The sequence below is a fragment of the Thamnophis sirtalis genome, unplaced genomic scaffold, assembly GCF_051295495.1.
Source record: "Thamnophis sirtalis isolate CommonGarterSnake01/CBP01778 unplaced genomic scaffold, rThaSir2_p1.2 scaffold_3, whole genome shotgun sequence".
NCBI lineage: Eukaryota > Metazoa > Chordata > Lepidosauria > Squamata > Natricidae > Thamnophis > Thamnophis sirtalis.
In genome coordinates, this window is record NW_028261383.1 from 114,284,510 (window position 1) to 114,311,299 (window position 26,790).

The following is a 26,790-nucleotide window of genomic DNA, read 5'->3' on the forward strand; positions in this document are numbered from 1 at the left end:
TTTATGTTTATCTCAATACATAGTAAGACTGAATCCCAAGTATAAGTACTCAGACTATGAGTAAATTTGCCTACAAATTGACTAATAGTCCAAGAAATAATGAATTTGAGTTATTCTAAGGTAATGGTAAGTACTATTCATTTGGAATTAACGTGTGGCTTGATAAACATTCATTTTTCTGATTTAAAGAAAATTCTCATAGCAACTAATACCATTTTGCAAAAACATACCACTGGCATGTATGTGGACCCAAATGTTGAAAGAAGATGGAATATTTTACTCAAGTGCTATATTAGCAACCTCTGTCTCTGTCAGTTATTTCCAGAAAGCTAATACCTCAACGCTGATTTGTAAACTTCTCATTCTTTGTTCAGCCCACTAATACCTTTTAAGATGCCAACCCATATGTATAAATACAAGTTTATACTGGAATTTTAGTACTCCCAACATTCATAAAATTTATTATTATCTACAACTTGATTGAGTACAAGACAAAGCTACCACTATGAACGCTTGAGTCATTATACATTAAAAATAAGCAATACATTGAAACTTTGCTAATTTTTTTTTACTCACAAACATATTTTTACATGTTTCTCCACCAGTTATTTGGTGCTTGAGTCTTAAGGAAGAAGTAGTATTATATGGCTGAAAGGTCTCCACCCAGTGTGTAATGATTCCTTCACTCACCCTTGTCTTTGCTAATGTAGCAGGTTTCCAGGAAAATATGTCCATTGAATATTTTCAGGTTCCATTGCTTGATCTCCACTACAGGAAAAGGCATGTACATAAAGAGAAATGAGAGGATAATAAATTGAGCATGAACAAAAATATCAGTATCTGTACCACTATTGCTTGGAAAGCAATTGGGGTAGCAGCAAGAGTTGAAATAAACTTATGGCATTAATGCCTGCAATTCTTAATAAACAAAGGAACAATGAAGCAATACTATATTCTTGACAAATGCAGTAGAGATGATTTGGAGGATTTAAAATGAAACAACTTGAAGACCCGCTTTGAAGGGAATATTTAATGTTTTGTAACACTTTTCATCAGTAGATTTTTGTTGGGCTGCTACAGACTTCATTTTCAGAACATCCATCTAAAATAAGCAGAAACTAAGAAATCCTCCTGATCTCAAACAGAATAATATAAATTGCATTTTTGGAAAGTGCCAGAATGCATTTATTTCTCCTTGAGGCTTTCTGCACAATAACAAGCTTGCTGCTTCTGTCAAAAACTTAACACATATAACCCTAATAGTGTTTTATAATCAACTATTGCAATGTTCCCTCTTAAATAAAAGCACTGCAAAATTATTGTGCTGACCAAAGTCTTTTTTGAATATTAAAAGTAAAAAGATAGAAGAATGCTACACTTGCATGGAAGATATTCCAATCATGCAGAATTTAAAACCCAGAATTCTGCTACTGACATTTTCAGACAAGACTAGCTATGGAACTAAAACATTTTCAACTATATACAAAAGTAAACAAGAAAATTTAGAGGTTATTTATCCTTCCAAGGTTTAGTATGGTATAAGCCAATTGACAAAATTTGATTTTGATTATTTACTAAAAAAAGTATATTTCCTAGTACAAAGCCACTTAAAAATTGTACTGCACAAAATCTAGCTAATACAATGAAAATTTGGTTAAAAAAAGCTATTTTCAAAAACACCTTACAAATAAAGGCTGTTAACCAGGTGAAAGTGAGGTCAATGAAAACCAAAAGCCACGTGCCATGGTGTGTCACAAATACAGGTATGGTTTTAGAAGATTTAATGCAGAGTCTCAAAATGATTCAACCTTCTTTGCAAGTTCACTCATCAGGTGGTTCCATCTTCTCTGAAGGTACAATGTCTTGTTTCTCTTGTGTTTCTTCTTTTTCTTCTTCAGGTTCTGTATTCTGTTCGGTAGCAACACCTTGAGATGTGGTCAAATTCCATTCCTCCATTTGTCCTTGTAGTTCTTCTCCTTCACCTTTGCTTTCTGCACTTTCGTCAGCCACTGGATTTTCCTCAGGATTATCATCACTTTTACTTTGCTCTTCATTTAGGTTTCCTTCACTTTCAGCTGCTGTTTCCTCAATGATCCCACTTGTTCCTGCCTCACTTTCTTCATGTTCCTCTTTCTCTTCAGGATCATCTGTGAAGGGATTCTCGCCCTATAAAATATAACACTGTATTGAGTTTTTGACATTTTAATCAGAAATTATCAATGCTCAGAATTATAAAAATATATCCCTTATACTTAATATATAATTGGGGTAGTAATTTTTATTAATGCAATGGAAATGACACTTGAAATTAATCAAATGTCATAATTCCACTAAATAGCCAATAGAACACCTATTCTGTTTTAATACATCAATGAAGTTTCTGCTCCAGATTTGGAATGCATATTGGATTGGAAGAAAGGAAAAGCTGGAACTCTTGAATATGTGCTGACATTTGCTAGCCATGCTGCTAACATCTTCAAAGCAGATCCGAAACTTAACTTGGGCAATAGATGGCACTAACTGCCATTTTTCTGGTATGAATTATTTGGATCCTTATACATTTCTATTGTTTCTCTAATCATTTTGATAATGTTGGCAGAATGCTGATACTCTCTAGATTTATTTTGTGAAATGGTTCTTGCGGATGTCTGAACATAAAAAACAATAATTGGATAAGGATGAAACTGAATAGATGTATTTTGAAAACCATGACATTCCAAAGCACATCTTGATAATGTCCTTCAGTAAAGTTAGTTTCCAAAAGGACAGAATGTGCTGTCCATTAATGAGCATCCCAAAGATGCTCGCAATGAATTGGGCACCAAATAAATTTAATAAATAAATAAAAATTAAGTAGCCAACACATTTCTTAGTTTTTATTCTTATGATGTGTCATTTTTAAAAAAAAAATCAATTCTCATAGGAAAATAAATATAATTGAGAAATTCCAAGTACATTTACAATTAAAGGTCAATAATCCTTAAAACTGCAGCTAAAGTTGAGTATAATAACTAGCAGTAAAGGAACTTGTTGCACTCTTAAAGCTGAAACCTGTAATAATAAAAAAATGTAATCTAAGAAATAGAAGATTGAAAATCTGAACTCAAAAACAAAGAATTCGAATGCAAGAAGAGAAAATAAGCATGAACATAATACAAACTGAAAAAATATAGCGTATCTAAAAGTAGGTATCAGAAATATTTTTTCTAACCTTTAGATACCTCTCCAATTTTTTACTGATAAGTTTATTGTTAAGAATACTTCTTGCAACTACTAATGACGATTTCTTGGACTGTTCCATCATAGCCTAAAAAACAAAACCAACAACAAAAAGAAATCATGCACATCATTATTTACAACATGAATGTACATCTTTTTCATTTTAAAGTGACATTCACCTAATGTTAATCATTCACTTAAAGGAGGACATGGTAAGGGAAGAGGCATAGGTTCAGCTATAACAAAAAGCAAGTAGCCTGAATATGTCAATCAATTAAGTTTCATAATTAGTCTTTTTTAATAAGTTACAATGATGACCAGAACAATGTGTCTGGACCACTCACATAAAGATTCTGTTAGCTTCAAGATAGAGAACTCAAAGAAAACAGTGAATTACAAGCAAAGATGTCTATATATTTTGTATAAGAACAAATGCACAAAATCAAAAGGGATCACAGAAATGAAAGTATAAGATGCCATTTGTAACTATTTATATAATATACTTTACTTGGAAGAGAAGAATCTTATTACACAAAAATAAAAAAAATAAAATACTAATTTATACTGAATTCAGTTATTTTGAAATGAAACAGGCTATTTCTTAATTTTATTTTGAAATGAATAGGCATTCATTATGAACAATTTATATTACTTAGTAATGAATCTGCAAAAATTTGGGCATTTACCTGGATTGGATTGGATTGGATTGTAGACTTAGATTTTAGACTTGAACTGGGCCTCAGTTAGGCTTTTTTTTTTGGAGAATTTTTTTGGAGCTGGTTGATGACAGACAGATTGTGTTTGCTCTCTGGCTGTGGATACTGCATTGCAATGCCCACACCCATCCTGTGCCTATTCATGGTGGAGTTGCAAGGAGCTGCAGGCACTTGAATGCGAGAGTGAGCGTGATATTACATACGAGGTTGAAGTCAGCTGCAGTATTTTTGGAGGCCCGCTATGAGCATTAGAGTCTGGGACAGTGATCTAACTTTTGGGATACTTGGCAGTGTATGGAGCTAGCTGGAGCACATGGACCTGCTGTTGGTTGCCACTGTTGACCTGTATTTATTTTCATTACTTTACTGCTGGCATCACTCATCACACAGGCCAGATGACTGCATGGGACTTTCCAGCTGAAGAGGCCATCCAGGACTCTTGGGCTTTATTGTATATCCCCCAGGGTTTCTTGTTTGTGAGATGGGCAGTTATATAAATTGTATGTATAGATGTATAGATGATAGATGATAGATAGATAGATAGATAGATAGATAGATAGATAGATAGATAGATAGATAGATAGATAGATAGATAGATACTTACTCTACGGTTGTGGTTATGATCAAGAGATTTCAGATGTTTCTGGATGATTCCATATTGCATTGGGATGAAAAGGTCACAGGCAACACAGTGAGCAGCCTCCACCTTTTTTACAAAATGTTCCATACCTATATCTAAGTAAAATAAAATCCATTATATTTTACAGCCTGTAAGACAATATGCATTACCACATAAGAAGACATCTGTCTATCAAGGAACCTAGAAACATTGACTCTTCTATAAGATTCCAACAATATTATCAGATTAATTTAAAAAATAAATTTAGTAAATATTGATGGAACTGAATAATAACAAAAGATGAGAACATATCCATACAAATTAGAAAAAAGAGAGCGGGGATAGACCTTCATTTTTTTAGGGTACTTGTTACTTTTAAATAAAAATATTTTTTCTAAGAAACATCCCTATTCTGTATAATATCCTGAAATTGCTTGCAATAACATTATTACACATTCTTTCCCATGAAGTAGTTATGAAATTATGTGCACATGGAGACAGCTTTCAAAGCTGTTTATAAGTCTGGAAAAATTAATTCATTATTATACCAATTTCTATGTGTTCCTGTATATCGTGACTCAAGAGATCTTAGCCAGCAGAATATAGAATTTAGGACCATCATACAGAGAATAATGAAGCATTTGCTGATCAACACTCTATGGCATCTTTATAATAGTTATACAAAAAAGAAAAAAGAATATACATCATTTTATACCTGAATGTTAAGATACTTTCAGATCAAAAACATATACCTTGTGTAAGATCTTGGTCTTTGTAAATCTGTTGTATAACTGCATTAATATCTTCAATTGCTTTACGACGTTCTTCTGTCTTCTTTGTTTTGTTAGCTACATATTCCTGCATTGAAGAAAACTAAAGTTAATACTAAACCGAATGCTAGTAAAATTCAGAGTAAGCCTTCCAATCAAAATCCATTCTCAATTCCTCTCTCAATTTCTTCCAAACTACATTTTCATTTATTTCTAAGAATTAAAAAGAAAGAGCAAAGCAATCATGTTACTTTATGGTGAAAAATACAAGTAAACAATCATTTTCTGACATGTATAGGTAGTCCAGAGTTAATTACTGTAATTGGGACTGCAAACTCTCACTAAGCACTGTGGTTCTAATGAGAAAAAATGACTGTGTTGAAATATGATGACAGTTCTTATTGTACTTCCTAAGTGCCATATCATGTGATGTTTACTTGCAAATTCTTGCTAGTTTCTCTATTGATTTTGCTTATTGGAAGCCGGACACAAAAGCTGTACGTGGAATCATGTGACAATGGGATACTGCAACTGTTATATGCTGGTTGCCAAGTGCCTGGGTTAAGATCATGTAACGGCAAGTGTGTTATAAAGGCTGGAACTTTGAGAAATGGCCACAAATCTCTTAGTTCAATACCGTTATAACTTCAAATGGCCACTGAACAAGGGGTTGTTAAGCGAGGGCTACCACTCCTTGATATTTTTCACAGGAAATTATCACTAGTGCTTTTGGAAATATGAGTAGAAGGCAAATTTAAGGAGAGAAAACTCACTTGCAGGAAGTCAGCAGTCTGCTTGGGTAGCTTGGTTCCAACAAATGTAAAATGCTCTTTATGAAATTTGCTTTCCAAATGATTGGTCATCTCATCTTCATAGAAAGTGCGATACTTGCACAATGAACACACAAACTGAATTCTGTAAAGAAATAGCAAATAAAACAATTATTTATTTACTTTTGGGGGGCAGTATAATCATTGGGAACTTCTCTTGAATTTAGGAAGAGAAGCTGATATATTTTAGATAGATATCATCTTTTCCAGCACAGAAAGGATTTCCACATGTTGTGTTTCATAAAACCATTCTGAAGTATTATAATTTTACTCTCTGTAAATCATCTGTCCCTAAACATAACTTGGGAATTTCTGGGACTATCAGTACCCTAATCTTAAATCTGCTTATTTTCCTTCTGTATAATTGCTCAAAATTCCAGGAAAAAAAAACCTTCAGTGCAAGGCAGAATTATGAGAAATATTGTTTTTTTTCTCCTCTGTAACTTGTTTTTCTTTTACTGTTTTCTCTAATCCTAACTTAAAAATAAGATATCAAATCAGCTGTGCTTATGTTAACAGAGTTTAGATATATTGTTTTACAAATCAAAACATGTAAATATAATGAAATAATCAAATCTGAAAGGGAAAAGACCACCACACAAAAAAGGACAATCTAAATACTAGCAAAGAGCTCTGGTGGCACAGTGGTTAGAATGCAGTACTAACGGCTAACTAAACACAGAGTTCGATCATGATACAGCCCTTCATGGCATCGGACCTGGGTACCTGAGAGACCGCCTCCTGCCAATTACCTCCCAAAGACCGATCCGATCGCACAGACTAGACCTTCTCCGGATTCCATCTGCCAGCCAATGTCGGCTGGCGACCCCCCGGGGGAGAGCCTTCTCTGTTGCAGCTCCGTCCCTCTGGAACAAGCTCCCCGTGGAGATCCGGACCCTTACGACCTTCCAGGCCTTCCGTAAAGCGACTAAGTCCTGGCTGCTCTGGCAGGCCAGGGGGCTGTTGAAGTATCCAGCCCCACGGTAACTATGAATGTTGTGTGTATTTTAAACTGTTGTTTGTCTTATTTATTCCCTTCCCCTTTGTATTGTAAGCCGCCTGGAGTCCTCCGGGAGTGGGCGGCATACAAGATTAATAAACTATAACTATAACTAGCTCAAGGCTGACACAGCCTTCTGTCCTTCTGAGGTCGGTAAAATGAGGACCCAGATTGTTGGGGGAAATATGCTGACAATTATAAACTGCCTAGAAAGTCTTGTAAAGCACTGCAGAGCAGTATATTAGTCTAAGTGCTATTGCTATCGAGTCAAGCCTTCCCAAAGAAACAGCTTACCTTTCTACCATACGATCACGGTAACGTTTTTTTTGCCTCTCTTGAGTTTTCTTCCCAGCTTGCAATTTGCGCTTAATTTGGCTGATTTCTTCTTGAATTGTCAGAGCACCTAAATATATACATACAAACATATATTTCTATACGCATACATATTGAAACAATATCTATTGCTTTAAATACCTAAATCAGTTGTTTATAACAACTTTAAAGAAGCATAGGAACATATTTACTCATGCAACCTTTGGAGTGATGTTCTTATTTGCTACTACAAATTAACACTAGGTGGGTTTAGAAACTATGAAACTAATTTATTTTGGTCAAAAAATGTTGCTAATAGATCTTACAATTTGTTCAGTAAAGATTGGTTAAAAGTGCTATGTTGTTCAATGTGCTATTCAGGAGTTAGGCATTACCTTACAGGGAATAGGCTTCTTCTACCACCATGAAATTGTGGGCTAACATTCCCAGATGCCTTCAGACAATGTGATTTATATCAAGGATACAAAATGATTTCATTATTATATCTATAACCTCAGTTTTGAAACGTAGTAAGGCATCAAGAAATAGAATTTCTGAGTGGGAGGTGGCCAAGAGTTATTAACACAGAAAATATGAATTTACAACTGATTGCAACAGTAAATTACCAATAATGTACTTATTTCCAAACTTTTTAATTTTATATCATATATGGTCAAATGACTCCACTTGTAAATTCGATATAATTTGTTAATACTAAACACTGAAAAATGAATTTAGTATTGTATTTTTTCTTTGTTCATTGTTGTGCTATCACCATTAGTTTTTATTTGATAAAGAAAAAAGATGACTATTAATGATTCAATGACCCTTTAAAAGGGGCAACTGAATCATTACATACACCCTTGCTACAAATGTTAGAATAAACATAACTGATAAACTGATTTTATTTCTGCTTTAATGTTTTATGCTGCCCAGAGTTGTTGGATACGAGATGGGTGGCAAATAAATTTTCTAAACAAACAATGGTATTGCACAAAAAGTAATAGTTTTCCTAATAGCTTTAAGTGGAAAACTGAATTATAGTATAAACTAATCTTGGATTTTATCCCACATACAAGCTGTACACAGAAAGGTCTTCTCCATCTATTGACCTTTAGATCAGGGTCCTCAACCCCCAGGATACAGCCCACTACCAGGCCATGAGCTCTTCAGAACCAGACTGCCCAAAGCACAAATGGAGCTGTGCATGTACACATTCACTTGCCCGCCACTCTTGCAGAACCATCCCCCGTCATCAGCCTGCAAAGTCGGAAAGGTTGGAGAACTCTGCTCTAGAAATGTGGAACTACTGTTTCCATGCAATTACAGAAGTAGTAAAACACATGTCGATTGCACCATGTTGGGAAACATTAAATAAATCTGAAGACTACACAATTTCCCTGAGGGATTTGCTGATTACATATAGCGTGAATCTATTCTAGTTGGCATTTCTGTGATCAATATATATGTTTTGATAATTTATTTCCATACTACTTAAATACAAATTCAGTGGATTATAATCCTAAAATATTTTAGCTAAAGAAAGATTCTGACCATACTAAAACTAACAAATAGAAACATCCAAGCTTGTGCAACGAATCAATGAATTGAATTGGAAGAAAAATAAAACAATATTGAGGGATAAAAGTAAGCGGAAGACAAATTAAATAACAAACTGAAATCCCTACTTGAGATTTCCAATAGGAAATTTACCAGCAAACTAGAAAGAAACTATGCTGCTTGGAGACAGGAGATGGCTCATTTTAACAAGCTGGATCAGAATTATAAAGATGAAAGGAATGCAAGGCATTCATAAGCAGGAGACAATTTAGGCTTCTAATATTCTTCCCATGAAACAAGTTCTCTGTGTAAACTATCTTCTTTACAGGCAGCAGTACACTAAAAGTAATCATTTGACTTAGGTGGAAAGCTCCTCAGAATGCTAGTCAAGGAATCTGGAATCTGATACCTTCTGCTCAAAACAGACCAATCCATTCCACATCTTCACATATAGTTTGATAACAGTAACTATTATTATTAAAAACAAGCCTATCCAATTATACCATTATTATTCTCATGACACATTATTTATAATAAGAATAAATATTATTAATTTGGCTAATTAAAAGAACTTAACCTAACTAAAGAGCATTAACTGAATAAAGTGTTATTGGCCTTTAAAGGTATTTTCCCCCTCTGACACTTGTAAAACAAGGTTTGGAGTCTAATTAGTTTATTAATTAATTATTAATCTATTGCTGAGATTGCAATGATCTGGAGAATCAAAAGTTCAAAATAGTATATTTCCATTAAGAAAGAATAACATTTCTTCTAAAGAAATGTTAAGAGTTACCATTTTCCAATAAATTTTGTAACACTACTAATTTACCAATAAGCATTTTGATCATGATGAATTTACATAACAACTACTAAGACAACAATTTAGTTTTCTTAAGATTATGGCCTAACCTGTAAATAAACTTGACATTAAAGATGAATGAAATACTTCCATTTGTAATAAAACAGGTATTAATTAATTAATTTTTACAATCCCAGTTCTTGCTAAGAACACACAAATCTACCCATGCTTATACTTGCCTTTCTCTGATTCTTCTTTTCTTTCTTCATCTTCAGCACCATCCCCCTCTCCCTCCTGAAATTATAATTAAGAACAATGAAGAATGGGGCTTACAGTCAAGGTCACAACAGATGAAGTAATCAGAAGTACTATTAGCTATCAAGATGATTTAGAATGAGAGAAAAAATACTATAAGGCTAATTAATATAATAAAATACATTTGTATGATTAATATTAACAATAATTAATACTTTCTTCTTTGCAATGAATCCTCAGAAATATATAATGTTCAAAATTCTATACAATCCTTATAATTTCAAGTTTTAGGAAATTATAATTATTCTGAGATAATGATTATTTAAAACAAAAGCAGTTAGTCTTAGAATTAGCTCTGAATTTGGAGAGGAATAAACTTAGTATATGCATGCAATCTAACTGTCTGATTTTAAATCTATTCAGTTTCAGATAAAACAATCACTATGTTAAGGAATCTCTTAAGATACTGTATATGCAACCTTGTATATGATGGGAAAATGGAAGTATGCCAAGTGCTCCTTCCCTATTGATGTTCACCACCCAACTCTAGCTCTGACAGAAATCTATGTCAATAGTAGCCCAGAGTTTTGTACACAATGTAATACAATGATATCGTAAATCTGTAAACAGAACTACACAAATAAGACGCATGTGAATTGGTTATATACAACAATGATATCTAATGTATGAACATCAGAGCGAAGAGCAGGGGCAGCTGAATTAATCACGATCATCTTTGCATCGAGCTAACCATACCTACCCTGGCCCCCCGAGGTCAAACACGATCCTGATGCGGCCCTCAATGGAATTGAGTTTGACACCCCTGCTCTAGGCTAATGCTTTCTATCAGTAAAATGCAGTCTATACTAATTCCCACGTAATAACAGCAAATATATCTATGAATATATAATGGCCCCTTCCCTATTACTCTATTTAACTATTCAGTTCTTCATCATGTGTTTTAATTTTAACTCACTAATAACAATGCTATCCTTCGATGTGGTTTCAGTTTTTTTGTTTCCTGAGTCATTAATTGAGGAATACTATTATTAGGATGATATCTAATATAGCAGTACTACAAAATGAATACATAAAATGACAAAATCTATTATTTTACACTTTTCCTTCAAAACTACAAAGCAGAACTGCGCCACTGCTACATTTAAAGAGAACAAATCTTCACAACATAGTTATTTTTATCAGATCAATCCAATTATACTACATGTGTTTACATGATCCAGCCACCCAATTTGATGCATGCTCAAACTACTGAGTACCTCAGATTGCTGGTTTTCTGTAACCATGTATTTTAGTAATAGTGTGTTGTTTTGTTTTTGTCTTTTACAAAGCCCTTGACCAATTATTTATTCCATTTTTCTTCTTCAATGAGCCTTAGATTGCTTTGGCCAAAAAACAACAACAAATGGGGCAAAACTCAATAACTGCCTTGCTTAGCAATGGAAATTCTGGGCTCAATTGTGGCCTTACACCAAGGACTACTTATACTGCATAGAAAGATAAACAAAAGCTTTAAAAGTTGACATTATTGGTAATTGACATGTTTAGAAAACTGCAAAAACGAGTCAGAAAAGGCTGCCACCTCTGTTCAAGTCACCAACTCATTCCCTTTACATTTCTTTAATTAAGAAAAATATCAACACATTGCCTAGAATTCCTATTTAGCACAGCTCAGTAAAGTTCTGTGGGCATTACTTATGGGTGCCAGCAAGATTTTTAAAATGTAATAGTCACATTCCTAAATTATTTTTGGTAGCTGGATTTCATTATATAACTATTTTTTTCTTCAAAACTGCTCAATTTAATTGTATTAGATTAATTGTATTTCCAGTAAATCCTTATCCTATATCCGCAGAGATTTGTTGTTTTCACATTGTAGATTTCAATGATTTACTTATTATCCCTATACTCAACCATTCATTTAATGACAGCTCAGAGTTACAAGGGTGCTGAAAAAAGTGACTTATGAATGGTTTTCACACTTATGATAATTACAACATTCCTCATGGTCACGAGATCAAAATTTAGGCAATGCCAATTGGCATTTACTTATGACTCTTGCACTGCCACAGGTTCATGTGATCACCAACTATAACCTTCCCAACCAGCTTCTGACAAGCAAAGTTAATGGTGGAAGCCATATTTGCTTAATGCATGATTCACCTAACAACTACATATGATTTTATTCTAAAGGACTAAAGAATCCACAAGATTGCTTGTCAAAGCTATCATTCCACAGATTAGGTCTATAAAGATTTAACCAATTATTTCTCTTTTGCAATCACTAGTTTAATAAATCTTCATAAAAGTGGAATTTTGGTTATAATTATGTTATATGTTATGTATTTCAGAAGCCTAACAAGATGTAGAAACCATCAAAGTAAATTTGATTGAATAAACTGGAAAAAAAAATCATAGTTATACCAGTTCTATCACTGTAGAATCTAGAGTATACTTTTGAACAACTGCTCCCTTAGAATCCCCATTTCATATACACCCTACTGTAAAGTAGATGTTTCCAGCTCAGGGATTAAAGTTCCTTGAGAGAGTTTTGTTCTTTAACCATTCCTTCAAAACTGCCCTAGCCTCTGCTCTTTGTTCTTTGTCCAACAAAAGAAGGAGCAATACATCGTTCATGATTACACAATGTTAGCTTGCCAAAGGATCCTTTTCAATCCTTGTCTCTATTATATCAAATGAGAATGATAATCTTTGTAGTAAGACTAAATTCAAACTCACATTTTTAGAACCCTTCTCAGCAGCTTCTCCTTCAGGCCCTTCTTCTAAAAAGAGCAGCATATCAGGTGACTATGCATAATACAAAATAGCTGAAACATTTAGTCAAAAATACTTTGACTGGTTTTTATATTGTCACTCTAAGTATGCAATGAAAATAAAACAGGATTTCTCAGTCTAAGTAGACCTTAGAGGTAAGTTCTTACCATTATCAGAGTCTGAGTTATCTGAGTTATCTGTTTTTGCTGCTTTGCTATCAGGTTCATCAGAACTGTTAGCTTGTTTACGTTTATTACCAGTTGTCTCATTCTTTATTCTTTTCTTCTATGAAGAGAAACATAGGAGTATATTCAGCCTTAGTTAATAACTAATTATTTTCTTATTATCAATAAAAATGTATATTGAGACATACTTTTTATACTCAAATTACCTCAAACAGCTAAAAACATGCCCAGATTTAATTTGGTCTATTTCATACAAAGCTGAAAGAATTTTTCTCCAAGGACTTTTCTCCAAGATTATTGGTTCATATATGGGATGCAATGAGAGTATCCAGGAATAGGTTTTTTAAAAAAGCAAACATCTGAAACAAGGAACCTGTTTCCTATAATTAAAATAATAAATACATCACTTAACAGATACCTTTGCATTCTATTTATTTATTAAATTTATATGCCCCCCTCTCGCTATCCAATTAGCAACGATAAGCAATCAGTGCACCTTGCATAACAGTGATGTTATATGTGCTAGAGACCCTAGAGGCCTCAGAAGTGTCTGCGTCACTGCCTTCTGAAGCAATTGTAGTTTCCAAATACTCTTCAAGGGTAGGCCCATGTAGAGTGCACTGCAGTAATCCAGATGAGAGCTGACCAGGGCATGAGTGACTGAACACAGGGCCTTAAGATTCAGAAAAGAACTTGTACACAACACAAAGTTGCACAAAGCCATTTCTAGCCACAATTACCACCCACTCTTTGAGGATTTGACACTGGGCATTGCTGAAGAACATAAAAAGTAGTAAAGAAGATTGCACAAGTACTTACTTTAAAATCTGCATCCCACATTTTCCAGTTTCTCCTCATTCGTTGTTTCATGCTTCCTCCTCCAAAACGCATATTGCCAGAGTAACCTCGCATACCCTGGAACATGTTGTAATCAGGGAATAGTTTGTGGGAAAAAAGTGATGGTGGTCTGTTGGGGCCATGACCCCGTCCTCCCATTGGTACTGGTGGGTCATTCCATTGTCCACCCATACGCCCATATGAAGGTGCCATGCCTCTGTTATTTCTTCCATCTCTGGCCCAATTTTGACCTCTGTGGCCAAAGTTGTCACGTGCCCTATTGTGGTACTGGTCCCTGCGGTTGCCATAGGAGCTGTCATAGTGACCTTCATAGGTATTGTCGGTTTCATGTTTAGCCTCACTGTAATCATAGCCAGATCTGTATGGATCACGGTCATTCATTGCAGACCTTGAATCATAGGGTTCATATGTATCATACCTACAAGAGTTGCAGAGCAAGGTGAGAATCTAGGTCATTAGTATACAGAGCACCATATTTAAGAATCCATAGTAGAAGCAGGTTATGTCAAAAATAAAAGCAAAAAAACAGAATTATTCTATATTCAGTAAAACCATAAAAAGCTGAAATCAGGAGGCTTACTCATTGTGCATTACAGTAGAAAATAAATACTGCAATTTTATACATATAAGGGCTGAATAAAAGAATAATACTCAAGTTTAATCTCAATAAATCTTCATAATAATATTTATCTGATTAAATTTATAAATATGTTTCAGCTGGGAGAGTTATGCAAATAATTATATTTTATCTATTCCTGATTCATACACCAATTTCTATGCATATTTGATGATGTTAAACAAATGAAATCCCTGGGAATACTTTTACAAAATAAGTTTTTACCAATTTATTCGATGCTGTCAAGTAATTTTTGAAAGAACCACAAATCATTAGCTATATAAAACAATATATTTCATGTATGACACCTAGTCAGTAATCTCTTCATTGTTGAAAAAACTAGAAACAACATCTAAGAAAATATTGTAATCCTTTGTGCTTCTTATAATGAATGGCTAAGACAATCTAACTTGGATATTTTTTCAACTTGAAATAGCTTAGTTACCACTATTTCATGATAACATTCCAAAAGTTCCAAAGATTCAAGTTACGTTTATTAAATTGTAATAAAGTGGCTGCATAGTCATCCAAATGTGATGACATATTTGAAGCTAAACCACTTTTATTTCTGTAGCATGTTGTTTTGAGTGCTATGGAAAAGTAAAATTAATGCTGTGTAAATAAACCAGCACTGGACACAAGCACACAAATTGTGTTTGGTATCGAGGATCTGAAAGCAAGGATATGGAAAGGAAAGAATGGCTGAGGAGGAGACTTTAAAAGCTAACTCAGAATAGAAAAGAAGGCAAAGTGAATTGGATCATCGGCCAATCTTATAATATACCAAAGTACAGCATAGTATGGCTCACCACTGCAACTTTCTGCGGTGTTTTCTTGGAAATTTATTTCAAGTATTTAGCCACAGTTTACCATTAGCCCACTAAGGTCAAATAAAAATCCCCACTCTGTATGATAAAACTGAAATCTGGAAGATGCTGAGAAGGAAATTTCACTGATTTAAGTGTGCACAAAATTGCCGCTTTAGCCATTCTCAACTTGGAAAAGTTATTTTGTTAATGTAATGCTTAGGAATCCTTATAAACCTTTCTAAGCTTTATGTGTAGGAACCATTCCAGCCTGTAAGGAATGAGTCATAAAAACAGAAACACTTATTAGAGTGTGGCATAGTTATCTGCAACAACTCTTTTTCTCAAGGCAAGAGACATTATTGGAATGAATAGAAAAAGTAACAATGTACCACAAAAACATATTTCATGCCATTTAAATTCTAAATAATTTTGTTAATTTCCCAAATATACTTTTATAGCAATGAAAAACTGCTGGGTGGAACAATACAGTCAACTATTCAGTAGCATTTTAAAACTAAAAATTATATTAAATGGCTCCACAAAACCAAAAGCTAGTTTGGAAAGCTAATGCTGTATTTATCAATATCTGTCACTTCAAAAGAAGACAATACAAAATATGTCTAATTCAGTCACTATATTTCAACTACTCAGCTCTTATTCAACAAAGGAATATGTAATTAAGAAAAAGTTGGAATATAGTAATCATTTGATTTAATGATATTTAAATATTTGTAGCTCCAGATATAAATAGTAGGTACATCCTATTTAGACCAATCTCTAGATCAGTGATGGGAAACCTATGACATGTCAAAACCACAACATTTTGGATGATGACAACTATTCTCTAAAATATGCCTTCTTATTGTGATTTTTGGAGGTTGCATGAAAATGGGGTGTGTTTTTATATGGCCTGTGGAGGTGGCGCAAGAGGTTTATGCTATTGCATGACCTCTGGAGACTCTGAAAATCACATGAAAATGGGCCGTGTTTTCAGATGCTGTAGAGGCCATGGAAGTGCCTTCTCTGAAGCCATTTCATGAATGAAGAACTTGTGCAACTTGGAGCTGCCTCAGATATCTTACAGGGGCCTATCAACAGAAAGAGAATACAGCTTGATGGCAATCGGTACATGGCACACCCTGGGGATCACACACAAAATTGGAGTTTTTTTGAATAAAAGAATTGTCTTGCTCCAAGGATGCTGTAATATGTTAGCAAAGTCAACTTAAGCGTTTTCCTAACTTTTGAAAAGGCAAGCCTAAAGGTTCACCACCACCGTTCTAGATATACATTTAAAATACAGAAGTACTGTCCAACTATTAATTCTAGTGTAAATTATCAAGTGTTTATGGAACATATATTTTAATTATTAAAATTCATATTTAAATACAAAGTACTTTATTTTAATCTATTTAAAGACTTTAATATGCAGGAATTTGAAAAGCAAAAATGTATATATTCCAAATGTATGGATTTGCTTTAAACTAACAATGTATACATTTACATTAATAATGACACATACTGTAGATTAAGGAGAGATTTTCTTGTTATATTTTTTTTTTTAGTAAAACTGATGCAAAATCCAGAGAAACTCTGCCCAATGGATGTGCTATTTCAATGGGATGTAAAAGTGCAGTCTTTGGATAGGTCTCTGTTTTTTCAGAAACTGATCAAAGTACTCAAACCTGCATTTATTTCCGAACATTTTATTACAATTCAGCTACCATATTTTCATCATTCAAATACATATTTAAGCATCTTACTTATAAAGTTCAATTAAAAACTTAGCTAAGTGTGTACTTCCTGTAAGTTTTCTGTAGTAGTATGGAGCAACGTTTAGGCAGCAGCACAAGGTTAGATCAACATGCCTTCCAGAAGCAGAAACTAGCCTGTTCTATAACTATTACTGAACCTTTGTCTCTACACTCACCTGTCTCCACCTGAGCCATAATGTCCTCCTTGCATCGTTTCAGTGTCTAGATGAGATACCATATCTAAGCGCTGGTTAAAATTTGAAATTACATCATCAGCGCTGGTGCCAGTGGATGCGTTAAAGTTCATGTCTGTATTTGAATTAGGCATTTCCCAAGAGTTTGAAGTGCCCATACCATACCCATAATTGCCAGAGTTATCCTGACCGTATCCATATCCATAATTATAATCTTCGTAACCTGAAATGAAAAAAGTTGCTGAGTTTTCTTTTTAGATTTTTAGAATGCTAAAAGGCCTATCTAATACAAGATTGGCAGCACCAAGAATATCTCTTTCATGTTACAGTGGCTACATTTAGAAAAATAAATTTCTGTATCCACTTCCAATTCAACGTATAAAATTAAATCTTACTTCTATGACAGTAACATTTGATACATGTCCTGAGAAACATTCATTCCCATCATATCTAAAACTAAGTGTTGCTAAGTCTTCATCTACAATACCTCAATTCCATCTGTAGATCAATTTTAGGACAAAGCCTTACGATACCAAAACAGATTGGGGGCCACTGCTATAGCTCATAGAGTATACCAAAATTCATTAAGAAGTTCAAAGATCAGTTACACCCAAGCAGCAATTTTACTGATTTACAGGGGATGGTGCAGTTATATAAATTTGGATTTAATCATAAATGAAAAGTCATTAAAAGATCACACATTGAATTAATAAAAATGTGACATTTTTTTTTCTGTTTAAATTAGTGATTGAGTTATCTATAAAACAAATGCTAGCATTCCATTAAAACTGTACTTACCTCTATTTGTTCCAGAATTCCAATTTCCATAACCTAAAAAGAAATTTCCAAATGAATATTTCTCAAAATGATTTTGTTTATATGTAAATTGATATGTAAATTGATAGTGCTCCATACTAAATGCCACATTGCAGTAAGCAGTAGTTTGCAACTCTTACTCTACAGTTTTAATCTCATTTATGGGTTTCTCTTTGCTAAAATCTTAAATTTGTGATTATTTCTCATATTCTGCAGTACAGTGTACAGTGAAATAGCACTGTACACCTCCCTTTCTAGATTTTACTGTAGAAATACAATGGAGTGATCTGTTGCTGAAAATTTAAAGCAATACACTAATATATATTCTCAGATTAGAAAACAATGAAATTATGTTTTTTAATAAATCAATCAATATTCTGAAAGTATAGGCAGAATTGCTTAGCATTCTCAAAGAGATTACTGGAAACAACATACATACATACATACATACATACATACATACATACATACATACATATATATATATATATATATATATATATATAGTAAAATGGGTAGATTAATACTATGGTAGTTTGATAACGTTTCCATATATTACTATCAGTATTCAGGCAAGGACAGATCTAAGGATATATATATATATATATCCTTAGATCTGTCCTTGCCTGAATACTGATAGTAATATATGGAAAATTTATCAAACTACCATAGTATTAATCTACAGTGTCACTGTATCCATTTCACAGTATACTGACAAAAAAAAAATAAGTATCATTTTTGCATCATTTATACATTTATTACTTCCTGGTAATAGTTATTTAACAATAAAGAAGAAGCAAGATAATTATTTTAACGGGAGTACCACCTTTACTGAGATATACAAAAGGTCACTAAATTACTGTCTGCCCACATGAGAATATTTAAATCTTATACCTTTATTCATAAACACATATTACCAGTTGTTGGTTATTTAAGAAAATACCTAAATACAATTTCTAAATATTCTTAACAAATCTATGCTATAGAAGTTGAGAGTAGTATCATTTCTGTAAACACATTATCAATTAAGCTCCAATAATCCCCAGTAAATCATACCTATATATCCAGACTTAAAAAGGATAAAAACCTGATTACACAAATAAAATTTACAGCAATGGTGAAAAAACCCAAGCTATGCATTAAACTATCAAATTTGAATTTATATTAAGCTAACGTTAATGGCCAGTTCAGAGAACCTCAAATCCCACCCCTGTCTGGCTCCTCTCACCCTGCCCTGTGAGGTAAGTGCAGGGCCTGTGTGGAGGCTCAGGGAGAGGGGAAAACGTGAGGTTCCAGAAGGCGGGAAATGGGCTTGTTCCAGAGCCCAGGGGAGGTAGTTTTCACCCTCCCAGAGGCTTGAGAAAAGCCTCCGGAGCCTGGGGAAGGCGAAAACACCCCCGCCGACGCCATGGTACAGAAGGACGACTAGGCCATGCCCAGCCAGCAAATGGGCAGAGAACCCGTTGCTGAAATTTTTAAGCCCACCCCTGGGTACAGCTAATCCTCAACTTATGACCATAATTGGGATTGTGAATCCAGCTTTCCCAAGGGACATTTTTTGCCAGAAATCACATGATAATAAGACACTGCAGCTAGTTGCAAATGTGTTGGTTGCCAATTGCTCCAATTGTGATCCTGTGATTACAGAGGTAGTACAATGATTTTAAGTGACTTTTTCTAAGACTGTCATAACACTGAACCATCATTAAACAAACAGTCCTAAGTCAAGGACTAGCTGTAATAAGTTGTATATTACCTAAATAACTAATTCTTAAGTACTATCCTAGAAGGAAAAAAAAAATGTCTGAAAAGTATTTTTGTAGTTAACTAAAGTGTATTACCAGAATAGCCCCATCTGCTCATTGTAGCAACAGCGCCCAACCTTTTTGGCACCAGGGACTGGTTTTGTGGATGATAATTTTTTCACAGATTGGGGGTGGGGGTGGTTCAGTTTCACTTGGTTGCTCATCCACCGCTTCATCTACAGCTGTGCGGATCTACAGCTGCCACAGACCAGTGCTGGTTCATCACCCAGGGGATTGGGGATGCTTATATTAAAACAAGTTGAATCTTAAGCTGCTATCCAGGCAATCAATGAAAAAAAATCAACATGCGATATGAGGAAGTATTAAAATGTATCATCTCATCCTGGCTCTTCTCTATTCCACATTGATATGATTGCCCAATACTGAAACAAACTTTTTTGTGCAAAATTTTTGCAATTTTATCTACAGACTACTGAAAATCTTGTGCCCGTTTGTTTTTAGCCTTCAATTGGGTTAAATTGTGCATCATAGTGCAAAAGTTTGGAATCAAAGAACTTCAAATGGGCTAACTTACAGAATGCATGCAAAATCTAGGACCAATGACTTCCACTGAGTTGAAATGTGGTAAAGTTATAGCTGCTTCAGTACTACTGTGCTGCTATGGTCAGCTGTGGCCAAATGATCATCATTTTTAATGCTTCCCATAAGGAAAGTCAATGGGAAAGCTGGCAGGAAGCTGGATTTCTCAAACCAGAAGACCAGTAATGGTGGCAGCTGCTGGAGATGAAAATGAGGGGTGCATGGGGCTCCAGAGAAGAAACAGTGCAACTAAGAGAGGAAATAAAAGGTGCACAGGAGATGCCACATGGATTCGGAAGGTGCATAGGGGAGGTATTATGTGAGTCAGGGAGGTTCCGTAGGAGTATTGGGTATTCAACTAGAAGAATTGAATTGGAAATGGGCTGGTCACATAGCAAGAACAACTGATGACAGGTGGACCAAGGCAGTCATAGAATGGATCCCACTTGATAAAAAGCATCCACGAAAGAGACCTAAAACAAGATGGATTGATCAGCATGTATTGCGGGCCCAATCGGAAAAGGAAAGTTCAGGACCATATAGGTTGAAAACATGTGGAAGAGACCTTCGTCCTGCAATGGATAGACAATAGCTAAAATGATATTATGAAGAGATGCAATTTAGCTGATAACATAAAACTTCTACATGTCTGAATGAAGACAATTTTTAGCATCTAACGATAGCTAACTGACAAAGTATTTGTAGTGTGTTTCTCATGAAATTTTATCTGCATAATCACCCTAAATCCCAACAGTTTTACTTCAGTGCCTCATATTTAATGTTAAAAAATAAAATCTCATTTCAAATTAGCCATCCTATACATATGATTGAATTGCAGCTCATGGAAGCTTATGTGTTATAGTAAAATATGTAAGCCTTAAAAGCTACTATGAGTCTACCTCATTTGTAGGGAAAAAATCTTTACTTAAGAACAAAGTAGGGTAGTTAGAATTACACAAAGGTCATTCTACACTCCACTCCAATATCAAGGTTTATTGAAGTATTTTAAATCAAAAGTGACACTAGAGTTTTAAAAATTACTTACATGGCTTGTTAACACACGTGGAGAAGTAACTTTATCACATCTAATGAACCAATTTGTTGAGCAATTATAAAGAGGATTAAGGATTCAGCCATACTCCTCTTTAGAACACATTTTAAGACTTTGGAGCACAATTGTTAAAGATTCTGTGCACAATCTGACAATGATCACTTTGGAAGAAATTGAGGCAGCATTTTTACCTAAACATAACACAGACCTCACCAAGGTATTACAGAAAAAATGTTGCACCATATGTATGAAGACGCAGAAAATATCTAAAAAAACCATAAAGATTCCAAACCTTGCACCCAGCTTTGAAATAATAATAATAATAATCTAATATTTCTAATACATATAGTTCTCAACTTACGACCACAATTGAGCCCAAAAAATCTGTTGTTAAATGAAGGTTAAGTGAATTGTGCCCTATTTACAACTTTTCTTGTCTCAGTTGTTAAGCAAATCACTGCAGTTGATAAGTGAGCAACCTGGTGGTTAAGTGAATATGGCTTCCCCATTGACTTTGCTTGTCAGATCACAAAATGTGATCACATGATCTTAGGACACACTGGATGGATGGTCATCAATATGAACCAGCTGCCAAGCCTCTGAATTTTGGTCATGTGATCATGGGTGATACTGGAAGGGTCATAACTCTGAAAAACAGTCGTAAGTTTTCAGTGCCACTGTAACTTTGAATGGTCACTAAACAAACTATTGTAAATTGAGGACTACCTGTACTGAAGGACGAGTAATGCAACAGGCCAAGCAAACCCATCTTTGTCCTATACCCATGATGGCGGACCTATGGCGTTGCCTTTGCCCTTCTTTTGCGGCTGTTTTTTGCCCTTCTTTTGAGGCCGTTTTGGCCAGCCCTATGGGCAAACTTCCCAAACTTCTGGTTTGCCCTTAGGGTGGGTTTTTCGCCCTCTGGAGGCTTCAGGGAAGCTCCTGAAACCTCCAGAGGGCCTTGGGGGAGGCTGTTTTCATCCTCCCCAGGCTCCTAGAAAGTCTCTGGAGCCTGGGGAGGATGAAAAAATAGTGCCAAAAGCAGGGAGGAGTGCTGGTCGCGCACGCATGCCTGCAGAGGGGGGAAGTGCATGCATGTGTGGCATGCCCACACACAACCCTCCTGCGCTCTCCCCCCTCCCCCCCCCGCTTTTGGCACAAGAGCCAAAAAAGGTTCGCTATCACTGTCCTATACTATAGTATTGCAACTGTGCATTGGTTGTTTGACAGACGGAACCCGAAAACAGATCCATACTGAGGGCTAAGAAGCAGAAAGCAACCCTAGCTTAGTATATGCATGTCTACCGGTCTATTTAAAAGGAACCATTGCCGACATGGGTTCTGTGCATCTTCCTTCCTCCACCTATTCATTAATTTAATTTTAACTTTATTGTCATTGCACCTCGTACAACGAAATTAAATGCCATCTTCAGTGTACATTATGCATAAAAATAAAACAAAACAAAAACACACATCCTTCACATTCCATACAAAATTGTATTGAAAGCCCGTGTTTTCAACTATTACAACTACTCGCAAGGACGGGGCGGGAGAGGGGAGGTCTAGGCGTGCAGACGACAGCCTATATACCGAGGATGCCCAGCTTCCTTTCCCTCACGCCGGCGGGCGCAGAGGATCGATAACCGCTCTTCGTTTCTCGTGCCTTCCACAAATGCGGGTGGGGGGGGGGGGAGGTTGAATCCCGGTGACTAGAATGAGGCGAGGTCCCTCACGACCCCTCCTCTCCAAATGGCCAAATCCCCCGCCTCCCCGCCCGTTTCACGGGAACGATGAACGAAAGGAGGCCGGGCAGAGGCTTCCGCTTCGACCACGGACAGTGGCGAGGAGCTCCAGTCAGCAATGCCTGAAAACGGGGTGGGGGTTGGGGGGTGGCAAGGCTCGTGTGACCGCACCCCCGGAATGTTGCCATGGGCTGGGCCTAGCCCTCCTCTCAGTCCCCTCCGCAGAGCCAAAGCCTCCCCCTCTGCTCGAGAGCCCGTCTTCTACCTACTCCCCTCACCTGAATAGCTCATGATGGCGGTGGCGAACCCGAGCGCTTCCCAACGCCGCTCCTTCCCACCCGTTACCTCCTGCGCCAGACGGCAACTGTAGCTGGCCTTAACCCCGCCTCCCGACGCTGTTCGCCCTGGTCCCTTTCCCCAGCTTCAGCCTTCCATTGGTGACTGTAACCCTCCGTCCCGCCCCTTTCCTGTTCTATTGGGCATGAGGGGCGAATAGGGTCCAAAGCCCCTCAGCTCACTCGATAAGAGAAACGTCCGTCAGATCTACTGGGTGAGCGGTAGGTAAAGAGGGATGTCAGTTTTATCCCGTCAAGCAAATGATGTCCTGACCGAGGTTATTGGGTCTAACGAAACTCTAACGGGCGAATAAACGTCGGGGGCTAATTTGCGCCCGCTGCTCTCTAGACTGCAGGCGGGCAATGAATGGTCTTTCAATGGGAGGCACCCTGAATCCTTGCGGTGGCTGGGATGAGCGCGCCTTCTATCGGAAGCTGCCCATCGGAATGTAACCCGTGGTGCCGCCCACAACACGAGTACGCACCGTAAGGGGGTGCGGTGTCCTTTTGTGTGCGGCGAGCGAGCTCCTTTCCTTTGGCTCCTGGAAGAGCCTTTGAAATGCTGGGACGTCAGTTCCCCCCGAGTCGCTTCTAACCGATGCAGTGTGTATTCAGATGACGGGGGGCGGGAGGCGGGGGGCGGGGAGCAGCCATTAAGTGTATTGCAGACCGATCGGAGGAGGTCCGCGATGACAGCCGGCGGGGATTGCGATACTGTTAGCAAGCATCCAGCGGCGTGCTTTGTGTAGGCCGGACCCATCTTGATTGGTTACTTGTGGAAGTCGTTTGAGCCGCCCCCTCGAGCAGAACACCGGCGTAATAAACTCAGGGAGGACGTCGGTCGTTAGGAGTCGAAATTGATGGCACCTCATCAGTGCAAAACAGCAATAAATAGGCTGTTTGGTAAGGGAAAAAGTTTCCACTCAAGGTACTTCGGGAATCCTAGTTCTTATGTTGGATTAAATTGAAACCATTTGAGGCAGAGGTCCTCAAACTTGGCAACTTTAAGACTTGTGGACTTCAACTCCCAGAATTCTCCAGCCAGCATTGCTGGCTGGAGAATTCTGGGAGTTGAAGTCCACAAGTCTTAAAGTTGCCAAGTTTTGAAGACATGATTTGAGGGATCCTCACATAACATTTATCCCGAGTTATATGCAAGTTGAGATTGACATTAAAACTTTTGAGTCAATTCCTGGTGACCTCGTGGACATAACCCACACATTGTTGTTTTCTTGGCAGTTATAGAACTGATTAGTCATTGTCTTCTAGGTCCAGTTTCAGGTTTGTTTTATTTCTTGTTCTACAGCACAGATCTGCAAATAGTACTTTGGAGCCAAAGAGTCTGCAAATTTGGTCTGCAAATTTTAGCCTGCTAGCTACAGTGAATATATAAAAGCATGACTGCCTGACAAGAGAAAATAACTCTTGGCAGTGAGATAACAGCTGCTACTTCCTTTTCATTAGATGGGACTCTGCAATACAGTCTATTGCAATGCAGCATCGTCCTCTAATAATGAAACACCCCTTGAAAGAGTCCAGCTAACAATCTTGCTAAATCTGAGTCAGACTGTAAAGCAGGGGCTCTGAAGTATGAGCTGACAGCCTTCAAATATTGGGTGCTTTTTAAGTCTCTGGCATTGCTTCCTATTGAGGCCCTATGTTTTCAAGTACTGCTACAGAATGACAATGAAACAAAACCCGTGGAACTGTGTGCAGGTGGGAGCATCTAGTGGGCCATGGCTGGGCTCAGATAGTTTTTATCCAATTATATTACCTGTCCCAGGATTGCAGTGTAGCACCCATCAAACACACAAAAATTGTTACTTCACTAACACATCTTCGGAGGAGGCAGACAACCAAGCCAGGACAGGGTAAGCACTAAACAACTGGACCCTGTTGCTTGTCGGTGCAATTGATGTCCAAGAACTTTGGCTGCTGTTATCCTTGTTCAAATATCTAAAGACCTGTTTATGGGTTTTCTATTGACTGTTTTGTCCCTCAGGAGGTGCTCCATTCTCCTTGAATGTCAGACTCAAGCCATTAAAAATTAGTGTTTAACCACTTAAGGAGCATGGCTTCTCTCTAGTCCAGACATGATGCAGTGTACAGACTTGGTTGTTCCACTTTTAGGTGCCATTTCTTTTATTACTAAAGGCAATCACTTATCAGGCTGCTAAAGGGTGTAGACTGCTGAAGAACCTTGTATTGTTCATTCTTTGCACTTGTTCTGTCTGGTATTGTTTTTGAGAAGTTTCTTTCAGTTTGGAGGAGATGAAACTTTGTAGCCCTACGGAAGCAGCAGAGTGAGCTCTGGAAGGCAGCAGTGGTAGAGACCATAGTTCTGAGTTGACTAGATCCATTCTAATTGGGAGATTTCATGTGGCTTAAAAAGTGCCTAGTTTTATAACAGATGGGAAAATGAACTGTTGCTGACTTTGACAGACTCTTGGAAGTTGCCTGATGAACTTTTGGAACCACTGCTTTAGAGCAATTATTAGGGTCTGTATGTAATTTATTCAGAGCTTCAGAATTTAACTATAATAATTTCTCCCTGACAAGAAACAGGGAAACCTTTCAAAGAGATCCAAACGCTTGGGACTTGGATGATAGATTAGAGTGGGTGAAGCATGTACTGTTTATGGGAATGGCTATGATTGCCCTTCCCTTTCTTGGAGGTTTAGTATTCTTCAGTGTATCCTTTCAATATCTACAACCCAGTGTTGCCATTATTCTTAGTTTTGCCCCACAGGACACTCCCACCATAGATCCCATGCAATGTCAAATGTTAACTGTTCACTTGCTTGATTAATTAAAGGGTGATTTAACAAATTAATACTTTGAGAAACAAATAGGGAATGTATTGCCTGGAATTAGCATTTTAATAAAGGTGATATTAAGCACTTTAGCATAGCATCGTCTTCTTTTGAACTTTAGGAAACCATGTTTTTTTCTTTGAGCCAAAATTTTCCCTGGGTGGGAAGAGATGCAACATATTTTAAGGGTGTCTATTTGTTTTTCATTTCTAACCAATGGCTTTTATAGTTTGATTAATGCTGATGTATGAAACATATGTGTCATTTGTTTCTGTACCAAATATAAAGATTTGACTTCCCCCACTTAGTGTGGTTTGTTTGAGGGGGTGGTGGTGATACATAAACCATTTTTCAAAGACATTGAATATTTCTCAAATTCAGAAACTAGGTTCTTTCCTG

The 26,790-nt window shown here is 36.5% G+C and overlaps 1 protein-coding gene across 1 annotated transcript; it reads right to left on the reverse strand.

Annotated features, from left to right (window-relative positions):
- Positions 1 to 1,013: 1,013 nt before the first annotated feature.
- Positions 1,014 to 23,641, reverse strand: AKAP8L (A-kinase anchoring protein 8 like). The gene is made up of 13 exons (XM_014055915.2): positions 23,522 to 23,641; positions 18,088 to 18,120; positions 17,272 to 17,512; positions 13,878 to 14,334; positions 13,041 to 13,158; positions 12,838 to 12,881; positions 10,065 to 10,119; positions 7,449 to 7,557; positions 6,098 to 6,239; positions 5,307 to 5,412; positions 4,540 to 4,670; positions 3,212 to 3,307; positions 1,014 to 2,166 (listed from the first exon to the last, which is right to left on the reverse strand). Exons 1-13 carry the CDS (start codon positions 23,532 to 23,534, stop codon positions 1,822 to 1,824), a joined length of 1,890 nt encoding a protein of 629 aa, XP_013911390.1. The 5' UTR covers positions 23,535 to 23,641; the 3' UTR covers positions 1,014 to 1,821.
- Between the last annotated feature and the right edge of the window lie 3,149 nt (positions 23,642 to 26,790).